At 39.1% G+C, this 20,837-nt stretch overlaps 3 protein-coding genes across 5 annotated transcripts; 2 read left to right on the top strand and 1 right to left on the bottom strand.

Moving 5' to 3' along the window:
- Positions 1-284: 284 nt before the first annotated feature.
- Positions 285-5,755, bottom strand: LOC147382596 (uncharacterized). Its single transcript, XM_086427196.1, has 2 exons — positions 3,379-5,755; positions 285-310 (listed from the first exon to the last, which is right to left on the bottom strand). The coding sequence occupies exons 1-2, from the start codon at positions 5,753-5,755 to the stop codon at positions 285-287; spliced, it is 2,403 nt and encodes an 800-aa protein (XP_086283322.1).
- Positions 5,756-9,058: 3,303 nt separating this feature from the next.
- Positions 9,059-15,493, top strand: LOC147382595 (L10-interacting MYB domain-containing protein-like). 3 transcript variants are annotated; one of them, XR_015173981.1, is made up of 3 exons: positions 9,059-9,536; positions 14,999-15,117; positions 15,202-15,493. XR_015173981.1 is itself a non-coding variant. In XM_086429341.1 (3 exons), exons 2-3 carry the CDS (start codon positions 12,111-12,113, stop codon positions 13,160-13,162), a joined length of 969 nt encoding a protein of 322 aa, XP_086285467.1. In that variant the 5' UTR covers positions 9,059-9,536; the 3' UTR covers positions 13,163-13,939. The 3 variants fall into 3 exon arrangements, 2 of the variants coding, with proteins under 2 accessions (XP_086285467.1, XP_086285466.1); XM_086429341.1 differs by lacking the exons at positions 14,999-15,117; positions 15,202-15,493 and adding exons at positions 12,111-12,434; positions 12,518-13,939; XM_086429340.1 differs by lacking the exons at positions 9,059-9,536; positions 14,999-15,117; positions 15,202-15,493 and adding exons at positions 11,802-12,434; positions 12,518-13,939.
- A 633-nt stretch (positions 15,494-16,126) lies between these two features.
- On the top strand, positions 16,127-20,135 carry LOC147382594 (Leucine-rich repeat protein kinase family protein). Its single transcript, XM_086427806.1, has 2 exons — positions 16,127-18,588; positions 19,339-20,135. Exons 1-2 carry the CDS (start codon positions 16,320-16,322, stop codon positions 19,866-19,868), a joined length of 2,799 nt encoding a protein of 932 aa, XP_086283932.1. The 5' UTR covers positions 16,127-16,319; the 3' UTR covers positions 19,869-20,135.
- Positions 20,136-20,837: the final 702 nt, after the last annotated feature.

Below are 20,837 nucleotides of genomic sequence, written 5' to 3'. Positions count from 1 at the left end.
TCGACGGGTAAGACTGCTTCCATTCCATATACCAGTGAATACGGAGTTGCCCCAGTTGAAGTTCGAAACGAAGTCCGATAAGCATGAAGAGCGAAAGGCAAGATGTCGTGCCAATCCTTATAAGTGACTGCTATTTTCTCGATGATTCTTTTGATGTTTTTGTTGGCAGCCTCAACTGCTCCGTTCATTTTGGGCCTGTAAGGTACAGAGTTTGTGATGAGTGATCTGAAAATCTTCACACATCTTGATCATGTCTCTATTCTTGAAATTCTTGGCGTTGTCGGTTACCAACCCACTAGGAAGTCCGTATCTGCAGATAATAGTTTCTTGACAAACTTCAGAACACTGTTCTTTGTGACATTGGCATAAGAAGCTGCTTCTACCCATTTCGTAAAGTAATCGATAGCGACTAGGATGAAGCGGTGCCCATTTGAAGCTTTTGGCGAAATCTGCCTAATAACGTCCATGCCCCAGAGTGAGAAGGGCCAGGGAGTAGTCATGTTGTGCAATTCTGATGGTGGCGCGTTGATCTTATTGGCATAAATCTGGCAGAGATGGCATTTACGGACATGTTGATGGCAATCACTTTCCATTGTTGTCCAGTAATATCCCATTCTCATGATCTTCTTAGCAAGCATGTGACCATTCATGTGAGGTCCGCAGACTCCACCATGCACGATTTCGATAAGTCGTTTTGCTTCTATTTCTGCCACACATCGGAGTAAGACTTTATGATGTGATTTCTTGTACAGAATGCCATTGCTCAGGAAGAATTGGCCTGTTAGCTTTTGGATAGTCCTTCGATCATTAGACGTTGCGTCTGATGGGAGAGTTCGATCTTCGAGATAGGCTTTGATGTCTGAATACCAAGGCTTTTCTTCAGATTCTTCTACTTCGACGGGTAGGCAGTAAGCTACTCATCTTGAAGTCCGATCTTAATAGGATCAATGACTAAGTCCTCTGAGATACTGATCATAGAAGCGAGCGTTGCTAGTGCATCAGCAAATTGATTCTTAGCTCTCGGCATATAAGTGAATGAGATTCTATCGAAGCATGAGCTTAGTTCCTCTAGATACTCATGGTAAGGGATCAATCTCGGCTCTCGAGTCTTTCATTCTCCAGTCGTCTAATAGACTACTAGGCTTGAATATCCGAAAACATCTATCTCATCTACCTCGAGATCCAGTGCCGCTTTCAACCTTGCTATGCACGCTTCGTATTCAGCCTCGTTGTTAGAACATTGGAACTTTAGTCTGATTGCAATTGGCACGTGGGACCCATCTGGTTTGATCAAGACTGCCCCTATTCCGTTTTCCTTCTGATTTGCTGTCCCGTCAAAGTACATTTTCCAGCCCGGTTCTTCATCATCGTCTTCAATCTCAGTGAGCAATATGGCTTCGTCAGGAAAGTTTGTCTTCAATGGTTCGTAATCAGGCAATGGATGCTCGGCTAAGTGGTCGGCGATGGCTTGCCCTTTGATGGCCTTTTGAGTGACATAGGTGATGTCAAACTCAGATAATAGTAATTGTCATTTCGCAGTACGACCTGTCAGTGCTGGTTTTTCGAAGAGATACTTGAGCGGGTCCATTCGAGCAATGAGCATGGTCGAGTAGCTGAGGAGATAGTGGCGTAGTCGTTGGGATGCCCAGACCAATGCGCAGCAAGTCTTCTCGAGTGTCGAATACTTTGCCTCATAATCAGTGAACGTTTTGCTGAGATAGTAAATGGCTTGCTCTTTTCTGCCTGACTCATCGTGTTGCCCCAGTACACAGTCCATAGACGTTTCTTGCATGAGATGTACATCAGTAAGGGTCGTCCTGGCGTAGGAGGAACCAAAACTGGTGGATTGAGCAGATATTTCTTTATCTTGTCGAAGGCTTCTTGACAGTCTTCGTTCCATGCTTTCGGCATATCTTTTCTGAGTAGCTTAAATACTGGTTCACAGATAGGCGTGAGTTGTGCAATGAATCTGCTGATATATTGTATTCTACCCAGAAATGCTCGGACATCCTTTTCTGATACGTAGACTTCCATTTCTTTGTGGATCATATCGTGGAATAAAGCCATCATTACACGTTGATAGGTTGCCCTTGCATTTTTAAGCCCGAATGGCATGACTTTGTAATGAAAAGTACCCCAGGGTGTAATGAATGCTGTCTTCTCTTGGTCTTCTTCTGCCATTTTTATCTGATTATATCCGGAGAAACCATCCATGAATGAGAACATACCATGCCCCGCTGTGCTATCGACTAGAGTGTCGATGTGAGGTAATGGAAAATCGTCCTTAGGACTGGCTTTGTTCAAATCCCGATAGTCGACACACATTCTTACTTTCCCGTCCTTCTTTGGTACCGGAACGACATTGGCTAGCCATTCAGGGTACGTGGAGACCGCGAGAAATCCTGCTTGGAACTGTTTCATCACTTCGTCTTTGACTTTGAGTGTCCATTCTGGCTTGAGTCTTCTCAATTTTTGCTTGATCGGCTTGCTCCCAGGAGCGATCGGCAGTTTGTGAACAACGAGATCTGTGTCTAAGCCAGGCATATCTTCGTAGGACCAGGCGAAGATGTCTTGATAATTACGCAATAGCTTAATCATTTCTTCTTTTTGCTGAGGGGTTAACAAGGCTCCGATTTTCACAACACGTGGGTCATCTTCAGTGCCGAGATTGGCCGAGTCTGTATCCTCAATGTTTGGCTGAACACCTTTTTCATGTCGTTCTAACAAGTCTTTGATTTCTTTAGGAGGGTATTCCACTTCGTCCTCAGACTCTTCTTCAATTCCCATGAAATTGAAGTCGAGTTCGAGATCGAAGTCATACTCATCCTTTTCATATTATGTTCTGTCCAAGGGTCCATTCGATTGAGACAAATCCCTTAAATTCTGTGAAAACTCTTTTTTTGAGATTTTAAAAGTTTTTTGATTTTTTTGTTTTTTGTAGACATTTTGATTTTTTTGATTTTTGAAGAATTTTTTATTTTTTTGATTTTTGAGTGCTATTTTCCGGACATCTGAAATAAGAAGAACAATCATGCATTAGTAAAGATAGGGAGCCCTCAAAACAGTCTTTACCCGAGGATGAGGGCTCGTTATGATCCTCGGACAAACTAATGTCGCCTAACGGCGTTTTTTTTTTTAGGCTATGGTAGCCTCAAGGGTTAGGGGGAATTCCTCCCAATTGTTCAGAGTCTCCCCTTCTTTGAGGGGGCGGATGAGATGTGAGAGTGATTTGTTGGGTGATTTGGTTGGTGGTTCGGAGATAACCAGGATCTCCGATTGATTGTTGTTGTTGTTAGGTTGGGGCACAGTCCCTCCCAGACTCGATGGGATGACGACTGATGCCCAGTCAAGTAGGGAAAGGTGATTTTTTTTTCTTACTCTCAATTGCATCCTCTTTTGTGGGCTCTTGGGTAATCATTGACGGACCTTCGTCGGAATCCCCATTGAATAGAATATCAATGCCTTCTACGGAGGATGGCTGGGACTCAATGACTAGATCTTCTTGAACGTGCTCAGGTTTGAAACTTACCATTCTCGACTTCCTTATTGGTTTTGTTGGCGGTGGTTCTGATAGACTATTGGGTCTGGCTTGCAACCTAGGAAAATTGACACTGATGTGGGGAACCTTACCCAGATTCCAGACATTTGGCTCTCGATTTTGTCGTCTTGCTAACCGGAGTTCCTTCTTTTTGTCGTTCATATCGGCAATGTCCTTTTTTGTAGGCCTGAAACCGAGACCGAAGTAAGGAGTATGCTTTCTTGCGATAATTGGAGTGGTTCTGCCTTTTCCACCCGGCCCTAAACCCTGCTTGGGTCGGTAGCCAGCTTCCTTCATTACCCGTCCAATCATCAAGTTTGTCTTTGACAACTCTGCTTTTGCTTTCTCTTTTCCCTTTTCGACTTGGTTGACGATCGTGAATTGGTACGAGTGGTACATTGCTTTGTCCTTTGTCATCTCTACGTCTATGAAAGGCACATCTGGAGTTCGGCCCGCTGGGATTAAGTTCTCTGCTAGAACTGATATCATGTTTTGTCCCATTATGAACTTGACCCTTTGGTGTAAAGAAGACGGTACTGCCCCTGCAATATGAATCCATGGCCTTCCTAGTAGAAGATTGAACGTTGCTGGTATGTCCATGACCTCAAAAGTGACCTCAAAAGTACAAGGGCCAATAGTGACCGGCAAATCGATTTCTCCAAGAGAGTCTCTTCTTGAGCTATCGAATCCTCGAACTACTTTGTTGTTGGACTTGACATGAGACCAATCCGCATTCAACTTGTGAAAGGTCTCTAAAGGACAGACATTGAGGGCCGAGCCATTATCGATTAGTACCCTGGCGACCATCATACCTTTGCACATAACCATAATGTTTAGTGGCTCGATGTGTCCACGTCCTTCTTGGATAAGTTCACTTTCCGTGAAGACAATCTGGTTGGGAGCCATGATTTGTCCCACTGTCTGTTCTAATTGTGCAGGTGAAATGGTTGTCGGTACGTGTGACTCGCCCAAGACTTTCAATAGTGCTTGCTGATGTTCCTCTGAGTTTTGCAGGAGACCCAAGATACTAATCTGTGCTGGGGTCTTGTTTAGCTGTTCCACCGTATTGAACTCATTTTTGCGGATGAGTTTGATGAAGTCTGCAGCCTCTTGGTCTGTCACTTTAGGTTCTTTTCCTTGCCCTGACCTGTCTTCCTCAATCATTTTGTCTTTTCCCTTTGCTTTCCTCTTTTCTGCATCCTCTTCTACCACTTCTTCCATTTTTTCTTCGACTCTCACTGTCCTTCCCAGTATCTTGTGGCGTGCCCCAGTCTTGGTCACGTGACTAATGTCTGCTACCATAGCCTTTTTCATTGTTTCTACCCCTTTTGAGGTAACAATACTTGTTTCATAGCTCCATGGGACCGCCTGATTGGAACTATATGGGAAGGGTTTGGGAGAGTGTATTGTGATTGGGGGTGATTCAGGTTTTACATGGAGGATGAGGGGTAATGGTTTTAATGAAGGTGTGGTAATAGTTTGAGTAGGATTTGAAAGGGTATAAGGAATGACTAGTGGTGGTCGCGAGGATAAAGCATATGGTATGTGAAGAGGTGGGCGAGAAGATGAGTTTTGAGGGTTGGGAGATGTGTATGGAATGATGAACGGAGGTAGAACAATGGAACTTGTAGATTGGTTATTGGGATAGAGGGTCATGCTAGACATCTGTAGTGGTAATGAGGTGGGGTTGTCAGTGTATCGGGGGAGAGCGTTGACTGTTGGTACTGCCGGCTTCTTGGTTAAGTGGACTCTAACCTTCGACCCTATAGGAGCTATTAACACAGAAGGGTTGAAATCGGATTCCTCTCTCATAATCATGTTCACTGTAGGTCCATTTCCTCCTCTGTTATGGCTAGGCAGAGGATTCTGATTGATATTTTGTTGTGGAGCTTGGTTTACTGGACCGTCCAATATGATGGCTTTTCGATCAATCAGATTCTGCACTTGGTGCTTGAGCTGCCAACACTGATCAGTTGAGTGCCCTGGTGCACCCATATGAAACTCACAGAAGAGGTTGGGATTGTACCCCACTCCTTTAGAAGCTTCTGGGTTCGGTGGTCTCTTAGTGAGATACTCTCCCTGTAATAATGTGGGAAGTAGTTCTGACAACGTCATTGGTAACTTGGTGAACACTCTATTAACCCTGTTCGGTTTTGCTTGTTGATTATGCCCATACTGTTGCACTGGCTGTGCTGGCATGGCTTGTAGAGGAACCATCCGAAATGGATTTTGCGGCGCCGGAGCCCAGGCGGCTCAAGGTACTGGTGTCCAAGGGACTTGTGGTGCTTGTGGCCTTTGAACTGGTGCCTGAATAAAGATAGGTTGGCTAGGTTGTACATTGTTGACTTGAGGCTCATCTTTTTTTCTTGACTAATGGCATTGGTTTCTTCAGTGCCGATGTCCCTGCTGTTGCGCTTAGGGCTGTGAAGTCAAATATTAGACCGGTTCGGATCCCGTCCTCAACCCGGTCTGCCACTTGAACCAAATTGGAGAAAGTGCCTGTGGTATGCCCTACCAGATGGGTGTAGAAAGAATGCCCCAATGTAGAGATGAACGTGGTGTTCATCTCTTGTTCTGTCATGGCTGGTCGTACTTGGGAAGCTGACTCTCGCCACCTCTGGGCATACTCTTTCACTGTTTCTTTGTGTTTTCTTGTCATTCGTGCCATGTCATTCCTATCCAAACCAACATTTGTATTAACCTGTAGTTGTGCCAGAACATTTCAACCAAGTCCTGCCAATTCTTGATAAGTGAGTGGTCCAACCTTGAGAACCATTTGAACACCGGTCCTGTTAAACTTCTCTTAAATAACTGTACCAGCAATCTGTCGTCTTCGCCATACTGGCACATCGATCCACAATACAATTTGAGGTGCGACAAAGGACACCCAACCCCGTTGTACTTTTCAAATTCTGGACACTTGAACTTAGCCGGCAACTGTGCGTTAGGGTAAAAGCAAAGGTCCCTAAATCTTGTCCCTCCTAAAGTATTTGTACCCTTCATTCGTCTCATTTCTTCCTGGAGAGACTCGATTTGTTGGGCCATTTTGTCATCGGTAGAACTTTTGGCTTCAGGAACCCTGAAGTTACACTCATCGTCTGGGATCACCACCGGAGGTGGTTGATTTTGTGGGATGTAGAGTGGAGGGCCCTGGTATACTGGTACAGCAGGAGGTGGGGTGGTCTGTTGATCTAGTCGTGTTTGTTCAGGGAGTTCAGGGTTTGACCCAGATGCTTGGTGCTGAGCTGCCTGTGTTTGCAGAAAATTAGTACTACTCAAAACAGCCGTCAAGATTTGTTCCTACCTTATCGTTGTTTCTAACAACTTTGCTATCATCGCATTAGCCTCAGTTAGTTCACTCATGGCAAGTTGTGGGTCTTCTGAGTTACTCATACTTGATGAAGATCGAAGGAAATACGGAGGCTTCTCAGGATGTTTGTACTTCTTTCGTTTGGCCACCTGTGAGTACAGAAGACCAAGCATTACCATCTTACTTACAAAAAAGTAAAATGCATGATGTTTTATTAAGTCCGGTAATTATTAGGGATGCTACTCAAAAGAGAAATTTAGTTAGGTGAACTTAAAAACGTGGTTTGTCAACGCGGAGCTGGATCGTTTGGAAGAAAAAAGAATTACATCAGCCAGAGCTGGCATCAACACGGAGTCGGTAAAGTATTTTGAAAGTTACATCAGCACGGAGCTGGCATCGACACGGAGTCGGTAAAGCACTTTAAAAGAAATTACATCAGTATGGAGCTGGCATCGACACGGAGTCGGTAAAATAGTTGAAAAGAAATTACATCAGCACGGAGCTGGCATCAACACGGAGTCGGGAGAACATTTTGGAAAAAGAAATTACATCAGCACGGAGCTGGCATCGACACGGAGTCAGTAAAACATTTTGAAAAAGAAATTACATCAGCACGGAGCTGGCATCGACACGGAGTCGGTAAAACATTTTTAAAAGAAATTACATCAGCACGGAGCTGGCATCGACACGGAGTCGGTAAAACATTTTTAAAAGAAATTACATCAGCACAGAGCTGGCATCAACACGGAGTCGATAAAACATTTTAAAAGAAATTACCTCAGCACGGAGCTGGCATCGACACGGAGTCGGGAGAACATTTTGAAAAGAAATTACATCAGCACGGAGCTGGCATCGACACGGAGTCGGGAGAACATTTTCAAAAAAAGAAATTACATCAGCACGGAGCTGGCATCGACACGGAGTCGGTATAACATTTTGAAAAGAAATTACATCGACACGGAGCTGGCATCGACACGGAGTCGGTAAATCGTTTTGACAAAGAAATTTCATCAGCACGGAGCTGGCATCGACACGGAGTCGGTAAAATATTTTAAAATGGTAGTTTCTGAAATAAATCGAGTTGGAAAAACCCATGTTTGTGGTAGCCTCCAATTCAGTTCTATGAAATCATCGCCGGCCAGGCCGATCTCCAAGGAAGAGGCGGCGCACAATGGCACTCTTAAATCACCTTGTTCCCTGAATAGACGTAGTCTATCCCCCTCGTATCAACAGGGTAAGATCTTTCTAGGCACCGACTTTGATCAAGGACTGCAATTGGTACTTTCCGAAATCTTTTATTTTTATTTTTATTTTTATTTTTTTTTGTTGAGAAAGTTGCATGTATCTGAATTGATTGATCGGTTGTTATCTTTGTTAATTCGATATGGGTCATAGATCTGGTTGAAATAGATCTGGGTCGGAACTAGTTGAAATGGATCTGGGTCGTGAACCCAGTTTGATTGGATCTGGGTCGTGGACCCAGTTGAAGTGGATCTGGGTCGTGCCCAACTGAAATGGATCTGGGTCGTGGACCCAGTTGAAGTGGATCTGGGTCGTGCCCAGCTGAAAGGGATCTGGGTCGTGGACCCAGTTTGATTGGATCTGGGTCGTGCCCAGTTGACATGGATCTGGGTCGTGGACCCAGTTGAAGTGGATCTGGGTCGTGATGGAGTTACCTTCCTTAAACCCTGTAGTAATTTATTTATTTAATTTTTTTTGCAATATTTTTGAATCAATTACTTTAAAATTCAATAACACCTAAATCCTTTAGTTTTCAGAACATAGATAATTTTTTTTTTAAAAAAATCGACAAAAAGATTTTTTAAAATCACGATCAAAGGTTTTGAAATTGATTGGTCAATGAACTCTTAAATTTGAAGATTTTAGTTTTGACATTTTGTTGATGTGGGGATATCTCAAATCACTCAAAATCACTATAAGAAACTTCCGAAAAAACACTATTATGGAGGATTTACTTTTTAGTCCTCCTTTCCTTATGATTTTTACAATCCGCTCCCACATGGAGTTGGACATCATATGTTGGATCATATCACATCTAGAGGTACTATTTTTCTTACCCTTGGAAGTGCAGGATTATCCCCATCAATGTAAAAACTAATTCATTTGAAGATTGTACATTCATGTCTCTTGGGATCACTCAACTCATCCTTGGGGACATGTAATCCCCTTTCCCATATACACTTAGGGTGCGATTGATTGCGCTTCTAAACGCGGCTTTACTGGTGTTTGCGTCAAAAAGCGAGATTTTACGAAATTTCGCGTGCTTGATATCGCTTCTAAACGCGGCGTTTTGAAGTTGTAAACGCAAATTTGAAAAAAAAAACGGAGTTTTGAAAAGCGCATGTGAGCCGTTTCGCGCAGCTGCGTTTTAACGCGTCGTAGTGAAATGACAAATATACCCTTCATCATTTATCGAATTTACACGCTCAGTCCGCGATTATAACTTCGACTGTTATCGATCCATATCACACACACTCTCTCTCTCTCATCGATTCCGACAGCTAACGGTGACCCACCTCTACGACGCCGATCAGTTTTCCGACCGTTTACCATCGACGACAACGAAGACGTTGTCTTGGTTAAACTGACGACGACGCCGATCAGTTTTCCGCCGTGAACTCAATCTCTCCTTTGCCTCTTTTCCGATCGGCTTTCGATTCATTCGCCGTGAGCTCTCTCTCTCTCGCTCTCTCTGTTATGGATTTCAATTTTTTACGAAATTCCAACTTGAATGTTCGATGAACAGAAAACTCTCTATTAGGGTTTTTGTAATTTTCAATTTCTTGTTAGCTTTTTATTAAAAAAATTATAATAGAAAAAAATAATATTCACCAATTTCTTGTTCGATTAACAGAAATTTTTGCTTATTTTTGTTATTTATTTTTATTCACCATTCCAAATGATCGGGTGTACCCAAATACGATATTCTTCCATTCCAAATTGATTTGGGTAAAAACTTGGATTCAACGAAATTCATTCTCTCTGGTGGATGCGATTGAGAAAATTTGGATAAGTGAAATCTGGGTTTATCTTGTTCTTTTAATCGGGTTGTTAGTTGATGGTGTATAGATCCTCTACGTTACAAATTGAAAAATGGGTATTTTAAAGACAAATTAGAGGATTTGGAGTACTTATTAGATAATTGATTGTTTCCATGTAGGAATCTGAGATGTGAGTGTCTTTAATTCGTTCTTAATTTGAGTTTGCTATTATATGTTGAGAGGGTTTTGAGTGTTTGTTGCAAATCGGCAAATGGTATTTTCTATAGAGATCTGCTATTGGCACCCCAATTTTGCTTATTACACCCCAATTAAAAATAAAGAAAATAAGTGTATGGTTAAGAACAAGTAAAGAATCTTGATAATCTGACTTACCCATGTGGTATTCTCAATCGACACCCCTGACGTTGTGGTGCCAATAGAAGCTCTCTCCTAGATTTCTATTTTTTTGGGTTTAGGATTTTATATGGGCCTAATCATAATTGTGAACAACTATTGAAATTGTTTGAATGAGTGTTATGATGTTTTGTAATGTTGAGATTATAATTTGAGCCAAACCTTTGTAATGTTTGAAGAGTTTTTTTAATCTTTAATCGGAGTGTGATAAATAATTGGAGTGTAATGAGTAAAAGTTGAGGTGCCAATGGTAGCTCTCTTTCTATATTGTGTGGAATTAATAGTAGTTATTTTTTGGAATTATAGTGAAATTTGTAGGAATTATCATGATTTATTTCTTAAAATCTATGGGGTTTTTTCGCTATAATAAATTCTACACCAATATCAAATGCCAATAATGATTTAAAGTAATCTAGACTTTGATGAATGATTTTGTCAAATCGCGGTATTAGTTTCTACCATTCTGAAATAGGATGCATAAATACTAGACATTACCATAGGGAGTACATACCATAATTTTGAAAGAATGGATTAATCTAACTCTATGTCAATTATTCAAATCACTAGAAATAGATTATTATAGGAAAGAAAGATTGATTAGTGATGGAAAACACTGAAACACTATTCAACATTGTGTTCGTAAGTTATTAATCATTGTCATCTGGTCATTACCTTCGGTGTCATCAATCTTGTGGTGATACACTTCCCTAGATTCAACGGTGATATCCCGTCGAAGATTGTTGGTAATTGGGAACTTTACAATTGAAAAATGGTGGAAACAATGAGTAGGTGAGGATTGATCTTTTTTCTTCTCTTTCAGAGCATTAGCAAAGGAATAGCTAAAAGGTTCCCCATGGTTGTTTCCCAATCAAGCCTTAATAAAGGGCTTCCAAAGGTTAAAAAACAAACATGTAACTCCATTGAGTGATCATTAATCCATGAAACATGTGAAAGCTATCCCTTTTCAAAAGTAGGGAAATTCTAGACCACTTAAATGTGTGAACCCACCTGAAAATTCCAATTAAATGTATTAAGGGAACCCACATGTTCATCCATCTTCAATGATTAGTTGGAGTTGAGAAGACATGAGGATGCTCAGCATTCTGGTTACTTTTGTTTGGTTTGTGGTTTAGATTTTCTTTCTTGTTATGGCAAAACATTGGATTGTCTTTATTTTATGTTTTGATTCTGTTTAAATTCATTGGGTTTTAGTGTTTCATTGAGTACTTTTGTAGATCTATCTTCTTGGATGTCCAGATACACATTATCTTGAATGAGACCTACACTTGATGAGGCCTAATCCCTGCTTGTTGAGAGAACTCTTGGAATTCAATGTGATAATATTAACTTTGTTGAAGATATAATTTCTATCTATTAGATTCGATTGAATTTTGGATGAGATATGATGCATTAACATCCTTAGTGATCTGTTGTTTCTAGTTGCATTCATCTATGTCAATAAAAAACTTGTGATTGTTTAGTTTCATCTGTTGATTGTTAGTTCAAAAATATATATATATATATATATATATGTTTTTGTTTAACTTACACACGCACACAACAATTACTGTACATTGTACAGTCAAAGATTGAGAACACAGGGCTCCCTCACCGTGGGACTGAGAACTGTGCGTTCTTCCGGCTATCTATATGGTAACCTGACATTGCCTCCTGGTTTCTCTCTTTGATTATACACTGTGCAAAAGTTAAAATATATATATTTTTTTCTTTAACTTACACGCACACACACAACAATTATTGTTCAACCAATGAATCATGTTATATTATTGAAATAGAATATGACATGTTCCATTCTATACGCTACTCTTGTTATTACCATGGGCAGATGGAAGATAATAATTCAAAGAGTACGAAAGCAGATTGGACACCCAAACAACATGAAGTTTGGGTCGAGATCTGTTATGACTTAGTTAAGAAGGGGAGGAGACCGCATAAAGTACTTGATAAGACCGGTTATGATTTCTTGGTCAAGGAGTTTAATAAAAGAACAAACGCTTATTACGATAGAGGGCAAATGAAGAACAAATGGGATAGACAAAAAGGCATTTGGGGACGTTGGAATAAGATTTGCACGAATACTGGCGTCTCCTATGATATTGAGACTGGCATATTAGATGCAAGTGATGAGTGGTGGGATGGGTGGTTGGAGGTACATTTTTTTGTTAATTTGACCTTTTATTTATTTTAAAATTTTTGTTTCTTTATGTAACTTAGGGTTTATATTTTTTATAGCATCATCCAAAAGATGCAATATTCCGAAAGGAACCTCTGAAGTTTGCGCAACAATTAGATTACATTTTTGGAGGCACATATGCCACTGGTAGTCGCATGTGGTCGCCTGCATCTGGTACAATGCCATCTGCATCAACACCTCAGAATGAGAATCTTGATGCGGATGATCTAGATGATGTTATGGCGACCCAACCTCCAGAGTCTGATACACCTTTAGACTTTACTCCTGATGCTGATAATGAGTTTGAGGATGATGCTAACCATACTGTACCCCTACCCACATTCCCTGCTCGACGTAGAAGTGGTGATCATCTACCACCTCATGGTCGTAGGCAGAAGAAGACTACTGCAATGCAAATTAGCCAGTCATTGGAGAAGCTTGCAGATGCAGTTCATGTTCAGACATATGCTGCTACCAATCCCACTCCCACTAATATTAAGAAAGGCAGTATTCAAGAGTCGGTGTCTCTCTTAGATGAACTACCAGATTTAACCCCCAAGAGTGATCTTTATCGTTTTGCATTGAAGATGTTTGGTAAGAACAAACAATTCAGAGAAATATTTTGTGCGTTACGATCAGCAGAGGTTCGTCTTGGGTGGCTGGAGGACGAGATGTCTGATTTTATGACTGGGAAAGATGTTTAGACATCTTTATATGTTACTTTAATATTTTTGTGGGTTTTATGATGCACTTCTAAGGTGCAATATACATTGGTTACTTTTTGGATGTGTTATGGTGTAATATACTATGAAGTTTAGATCATATATTTTTTGTTGATGGATATTTGATATTTTATTTGTTATTGGATGGATATTGTGATTAATATTTTTGGTTAGATGGATATATAGGACTAATATGAATTTATAAGCAGGTCATATGGATTCAGATGATACAATTGATACCACGATTACTATCGATTCAGATGATACGACTGATACCATCGGTTCAAATGGTGATACCACCAATACTGTCGAGTCAAGTAGTTTACGTATGGCCACTACAGGAGGCGTCTTGGGTTCATTATTTTATTGTGATAATTTCTTATATAGGGAGCCACATAGTAATAGTCAGTTAAAGGGAATTGACTTTGTGCGGGAAACACTAGATGATAATCGTGCGACGTGTCATGCACTATTTAGAATGGAACGACACGTATTTCTAAATCTGTGTAGTATTTTGAAAGATCAAGGTCTATTGAAGATGGGACGTTACGTTACTATTCAAGAACAACTAGCGATGTTCTTATTGGTAATAGGACATAATCAAGGTCAAAGATTAATTGCAAATCATTTCGATCACTCACCTCAAACGGTTAGCAAGTATTTCAACAAAGTTCTTTTGGGTATTGTGAACTTGTCAATGTCCTTAATTGTACCTCCCGACCTCAATGAAGTCTCTTCGCACATCCGTAACAATCCTCGTTTTTGCCATATTTTAAGGTAATTATATATATATATATATATATATATATATATATATATATATATATATATATATATGTATTGTTTTATTAATGTTTATATATTAATATACCTTAAAAATATGTAGGATTGTATTGGAGCGATAGACGGGACGCATGTTAGTACATTTATACCAATAACAGAACAAATGTGATATTGAGGACATAAGAGACTTACACAAAATATAATGACAATATGTTCGTTTGGTATGCTGTTTACTCATGTGACGTTTGGTTGGGAAGGGACGGTTAATGATTCACATGTCTTCATTGAGACAGTGAATACTCCTAGTTTAAATTTTTCATATCCTCCACCATGTCTGTATTTAAAAACTTGTCAATTATATCTGTTTATATTCAATTATAGAAATTAATATTTTTTTTGGATAATAGGAAAATACTATTTGATAGACGCTGGGTACTTATTCATGAATGATTATCTCGAACATTATCGATGTGTTCGATACCATATAAAAGAATATAAGAGATCGTGAGCAAATGGTCAAAATGAACTATTCAATCATTTACATTATTCATTTCGAAACGTGATCAAATGAACCTTTAGGGTTTTAAAAGTAAAATGACCAATTTTAAAGTTGATGCATTCATATAATTTGGACAAATAATGAAATATTGTTGTTGCTTGTATGGCATTGCATAATTTTATCAGAAAACAAGCGATTGTCGATGAAGAATTTGCTCTATTCGAGGAAGAAGGATCTATGGGAGTGGAAGAAAGATCTACGGGAGTGGAAGAAGAAGGTATCACTAATCAAGAGTATCCAGTTCCCACATTAGTAGGTCGTCAGAGTCAACAAATAATGAAAATACATAGGGATTTAATAGCTGATGCCATTTTTACTGGCAATCATTGATACATTTTCAATGTATTCTGTTTTTTTATTTTGTATTGTAATTATAAATACTATTAAACGATGTTGTAATAAAGATTATAATGTTTTTAAGTATATTTCGAAGATTCTTTGATTATTTATTTATTGTCTTTGTGTATGATGAATAGCATTGATGGCAAACTATACGTATCCACCATGTTGTTCATGTGGTCGAGTGATGACATTAGTCACAGCTAAAACAAAAGAAAATTATGGGAGGATGTTTTATAGGTGTCCATCTTGGCAGGTAATATGGTATTGATGTTAATGTTGCGTGCGTATTTATATTTGGTGACATTGATATTAATTCATGTGTTATTTTACTTTATAGAGACATGCAGGGTCTTTTCTGTGGGTAGATGAAGTTGACATTATCAATGATAATGTGCCTCAAGATAAAGTAACGGAGTCAAATAAGAAGAATGAAAAATATCTTTTGTATGCATTTGTTGGATGTATATTTTTCATGTTTTTTTTTATTTCAGTTTTACTTATTATATTAACTATGATTATTATGTTTAAATGATGTCAGAATGTATATTAGATGTTATGTGGATGTGTTATGTATATACGATGTAATGTGGATGTGTTATGTACAATGTGAATTTTGGATGTTTAAATGATGTCAGAATGTATATTATGCAGGTATTTTGTTTATCAGGAAAATTTCATATGTCCATTTTTAAGAGGAGATGCTGCCGAAATTTCTATAGAATTATACATTTTTCTATAATTTTTATAGACATTTTAAAATTAAAATAATAATTATTTTAATTTTTATATAATTTTATTATATTTATATATATTTAGTGTAATTATATAATTATAGGAGTATTCTGGTAATTTTTAATGTATTCTGGGTGCATTATCAACTTTAAGGGTATTTTGGTCATTTTATCCTAATACAGCAAATTCTTGAAGCTGTATCAAGCAGTAATTGCCAGATTCTGACAGCAGATTCTGACAGCACAGCACTTTTAGAAAGTTCTATCAAGCAAGCTTTTCAGTGTTTCAGATTCTGACAGCAGATTCTAACAGCAGATTCTGACAGCAAAAGCTGACAACTGAATCAATCAGGCCCTTAGGTAAAAGACGGCCCCTAAATCGGATTCGAAATCAAGAACTCGGCTTTTTACAATAGAGCTCTATAAAAATGGTTTTCCAAAAATTAAAAGCCACGTGATGTCTAAGAGAGACGTGAAGTTTAATAACTAATTAGCAACACTGATAAATACAGTTTGCAAAGGACTCATATAATATAGTCTTACTTAGAAGCAAAACCACGCGTCTTCCACCGAGTGAAACCAACCTTCTAAAAATAACACTTTTCTCGTTCAGTTGGCTTCGCCTTCCTTACAAATCAAAACCTAATCCCCATTTCCCAATCCTCTCATTCTCCATCATTCTTTTCCTCTCTCTTTCTCTCCAATCCTCATCAGATCACAAACAATGCCAAAACGAAAGCCATTCTTCCCTCTCTTCATCTTCCTCATCTTGTCTTCAACCTTCGCAGACGATACAGCCACCATGAAAAAGATCGCTAGTTCTTTCTCTCAAGCCCCTTCAGGTTGGTCTGGATCCGATCCGTGCAAATGGTCTGGCGTCAACTGTGACAAATCCACCAACCAAGTCACATCCATTGATCTCTCTTCCAAATCTATTTCAGGTACTCTCGCTACAGAAATCAATCAACTTCCCAAACTCCAAACCCTCTCTCTACAACGAAACAAACTCTCGGGTCCTTTACCTTCATTCTCTAATCTCACCACTCTTGAAAAGCTTTTCCTCGATTCTAACAACTTCACATCCGTTCCTCCTTTGATCTTTGGTGGACTCACTGGTCTCCAAACATTAAGTCTTAGCGATAATATCAACTTGGATCCATGGTCTCTCCCTCTAGATTTGACCGATTCTAATGCCTTAACCACATTGTCTGTAAGCAATGCGAATCTTATGGGTTCAATTCCGGATTTCTTTAGTAATTTTCCGAGTATGCAATCTTTGAGGCTTTCTTACAATAATTTAACGGGTCCTCTTCCTTCATCTCTTGCTGGATCTGATGTTCAAAACTTATGGCTTAACAATCAAGTTTTAGGTCTCTCTGGGTCTATCGATCTCATTGGAACAATGGCGCAGCTCTCACAGGTTTGGCTCCATAAGAATATGTTTTCTGGCCCGATTCCAGATCTTTCGAACTGTACTTCGCTCTTCGATCTTCAACTTCGCGATAATCAACTCACAGGTGTGCTGCCTCCTTCGATATTTTCGCTTTCTAAATTGGTTAATGTATCGTTGGATAACAATAAGTTGCAAGGACCGTACCCATCGTTCCGAAAAGAAATCGAAGTTACTCTTGGGATTACCAATAGCTTCTGTGACACCAAACCAGGCCCTTGTGATCCTCAAGTGACGACATTGTTGGCGGTTGCTGGCGCACTTGGGTATCCAATAACATTGGCGGAATCATGGAAAGGGAACGATGCTTGCCAACAATGGAGTTTTATTAATTGTGATTCAATGGGAAAGAATGTTACTGGAATCAACTTCGCAAAGCAACATTTTTCGGGAACAATATCTCCTCTGATTTCGAATCTCACCTCATTGAGAAATTTGTATTTGAATGACAATAATCTTACTGGTCCAATACCAAATAGCTTGACAAGTCTAACTCAGCTTCAAAACCTTGATGTTTCCAACAATAATCTTTCAGGGAAAATACCAGAATTCCCTTCAAGAGTTGTTGTTAAAACATCTGGTAATCTCCTTTTAGGGACCAATTCGACCTCTGGAGGTGATACAGGGGGAGGAGGAATTCCTGGTTCGGGTTCTAATCCGATTTTGCCTCCTGGAAGTCAATCAGGTAAAGGGAAGACGTCGATCTCAGCAGGTTTGATTGTCATAATTGTAATTGTTGTATTGGTTTTCATAGGTGGTATATTTTTATTGTCATACAAATTTTATATCAAGAAAGGAAACCAAAAGTTTGGTCGGTTTTCAAAGGATCCTCGAAAGGGAAAAGAAATAGTGAAGAATGGTATTGTAGGTACAATGGATGGGTATGGTGGGGTTGGGAGTGATTTACATAGTCAAAGTAGTGGCGAGAACAGCGACGTCCAATTCTTTGAAGGTGGAAAAGTTGCTATTTCGATTCAAGTTCTTCGACAAGTAACTGACAACTTCAGTGAAAAGAAAATATTGGGTAAGGGAGGATTTGGTGTTGTTTACAAGGGGGAACTTCACGATGGGACTCAAATAGCAGTGAAGAGGATGGAATCCACGGGAATGGGTACAAAGGGATTGAGTGAGTTTCAAGCGGAGATCGCAGTTCTGACTAAGGTTCGCCATAGGCATTTGGTTGCTCTCTTGGGTTTTTGTGTCAATGGGAATGAAAGGCTTTTGATTTATGAATATATGCCGCAAGGGACTCTGGGTCAGCATTTGTTTGATTGGAGTGAGAATGAGAGTTCGAATTCGCCTCTTTCATGGAAGCAGAGAGTCTCAATTGCTCTTGATGTAGCTAGAGGAGTTGAATATCTACACAGCTTAGCACAACAGAGTTTCATCCATAGAGATTTGAAGCCTTCAAATATACTTCTTGGGGATGACATGAGAGCTAAGGTTTCAGATTTTGGCCTTGTTAAGAATGCTCCTGATGGGAAATACTCTCTTGAGACACGATTGGCCGGGACGTTTGGATATCTTGCACCCGAGTATGCCGGTAAGTACAGCCTCAGAATTTCTTTTTCTTTTCGTTTTTTCAGTTTTCTTGCATAATTGTTGACATATCTGCTTAATAATAAAACCTGGAAAGTCTTCCATCGGAACATGAAAATGGGACTAAAATTTGTTCTAGTTACTCTTCTGTTGAAAATGTGTCTAAAATTATTACCAAAGCCGAAAAAATGTGAGGGCTCCTGTGTGATATGGAGCAAATAGGACTGCCGCCCTCGTTGAGCTATTTTGCTATACTATTTCATCCATTTGGGAACTTGACACGTCTGCATAGGTGGCATGTCAACCAAAATTTATATATTTCAGCTGCCCTCCATTCATTTTATAGTTGAAAACAAACCTTGGAGAAATCCTCGACTTAACATAAAGAGTTTTTTTTTTTTTTGATAAGTGTAATATATTAATAAAAGGAAAACGAAATACAAGGAGGCCGAGATGGCCTCTAAAAAAGAACAGAACAAGTCAATGATCACAAAAAGAGTTCCATATAAAAATGAAGTCTTCAAAAGTGATCCCTGCAAAGTCTAAGTTTTGTTTAGACCAAAGGTACAGCAAGCCCAATATCTCCAAGAAACCTTCGTGAGAACTTCTACTCTTACTATTAAAGACCCTCTATATTTCCCCCCATAAAGTTGGGATTCTTTTTAATTGGTTTGATATTTTACTTTCTTTGATCACATTTCAACATTCAAATTGTTCTATCGATGTTGAATCCTCTGTCTTTGTTTCCTTTCAGCTACGGGAAGGGTGACGACAAAGGTTGATGTATATGCATTTGGTGTGGTCTTAATGGAGCTGATTACGGGTAGAAAAGCACTTGACGAAACTATGCCCGAAGAGAGATCTCATCTTGTGACATGGTTCCGTAGGGTACTAATCAACAAAGAAAACATCCGAAAGGCTATTGACCCCACTCTTGATCCTGATGAAGAGACTTTTTGTAACATTTGCAAGGTAGCGGAACTTGCAGGACACTGCACTGCTCGTGAGCCTTCTCAGAGGCCAGACATGGGTCATGCAGTTAACATCTTGGGTCCTCTTGTACAACTGTGGAAACCATCCTCTAATGCCGATGAAGACGGCTATGGCCTTGACCTTCAACAAGTTAGCCTTCCTCAAGCCTTACAGAGATGGCAAGCGAACGAAGGTACATCCACCATGGCGGATAATCTGCACTACAGCCCCATGACAAGTGTTGGGACCACTCAATCAAGTATACCTACAAAGCCGAGTGAGTTTGGTGACACGTTTGATTCTGGCCGATAATGTGGGAGAATTATCAGAATCCTAAAGAAATTTTAAAAATGGACACGTATCTAGACTGTTTAATCACCATCCATGAACAGGGCTTCTTTCTATTTTTTTTATATATATTTTTTTTCCATTTATTATCGTTTATATGCCTTCTTCATCTGTTGTTTAAATTCTGAAACGGTAGAGATGTATGTTCCTTTGATTTGGATTTTCTGGTGTAAAGCTAACAGATTGGTTTGTTGGTGGATTTGGGTTAGAAATGAAGAGAGATTTGTTTCATATTCATTTTTTTACTGATTTGGTTGATATATATATATATATATATATATATATATATATATATATGTATATGTATAGTTGTCATAAGATTTATTTATATAGTTTTTTTCTGTTGGTGTTTATAAAGCTCACTCATTTGTTTTACTCTTACGATCACATCAACTTTACTTGAATAGAAAGAGCTACTTCGGATAACAAATGAAGAGAGCATCCATTATCAAAATAAAATTTGATTATCCACACCTTAATGATCTAATTTTATTTTAGGGTGATTTCTACGCACATCTTGTCTTCAACATCTAATAGAATGCCCTTGATATTCTTTATCCTAGAATCCATCATTTTCTAGTTCTCAAAAACATCCTATCTTGTTCTTTAGGTTTTGAGGGTTGAAGATAGAACCTCAAATCTCAAGGAGTGGACGATGGCAGGATTTGGAGGAGAAAAATCAAAGATTTTTTTGCTAGAAATTAAAGATATGGGTATTTAGGTCATTTTTTATTAATCTCTCATAAAAGACCAAAGTCAAGGCGCACGTCATCAGTTTAGAAATGCAGATTGTGTTATAAAAAATGATGAGCAATCTTATTTAATATGTCATTACTTTGTAGGCTGTAAAAGAGCAGAAATAAGGTTTCTTTGTTGGCCAGCCAGATTTGATAGGGACAAGATATATAAAACGTTTGAAATATTATTAAGATG

This window comes from Akebia trifoliata, chromosome 16 (assembly GCF_017979445.1).
Source record: "Akebia trifoliata isolate Shusen 1 chromosome 16, ASM1797944v1, whole genome shotgun sequence".
NCBI classification, from domain to species: Eukaryota; Viridiplantae; Streptophyta; class Magnoliopsida; order Ranunculales; family Lardizabalaceae; genus Akebia; species Akebia trifoliata.
The sequence above is the reverse complement of the archived record's forward strand: the minus strand, read 5'-3'. Positions and strand labels throughout refer to the sequence as shown.

Coding starts and splice junctions, on each gene's coding strand:
- LOC147382596 (XM_086427196.1), bottom strand. CDS start 5,755: ATGGTTCCTCTACAAGCCATGCCAGCACAGCCAGTGCAACAGTATGGG. Junction 311..3,378: donor AAAAGAGGATGCAATTGAGA/GTAAGAAAAAAA, acceptor TATTATCTGCAG/ATACGGACTTCCTAGTGGGT.
- LOC147382595 (XM_086429340.1), top strand. CDS start 12,069: ATGTTCCATTCTATACGCTACTCTTGTTATTACCATGGGCAGATGGAA. Junction 12,435..12,517: donor GGTGGGATGGGTGGTTGGAG/GTACATTTTTTT, acceptor TATTTTTTATAG/CATCATCCAAAAGATGCAAT.
- LOC147382594 (XM_086427806.1), top strand. CDS start 16,320: ATGCCAAAACGAAAGCCATTCTTCCCTCTCTTCATCTTCCTCATCTTG. Junction 18,589..19,338: donor TCTTGCACCCGAGTATGCCG/GTAAGTACAGCC, acceptor GTTTCCTTTCAG/CTACGGGAAGGGTGACGACA.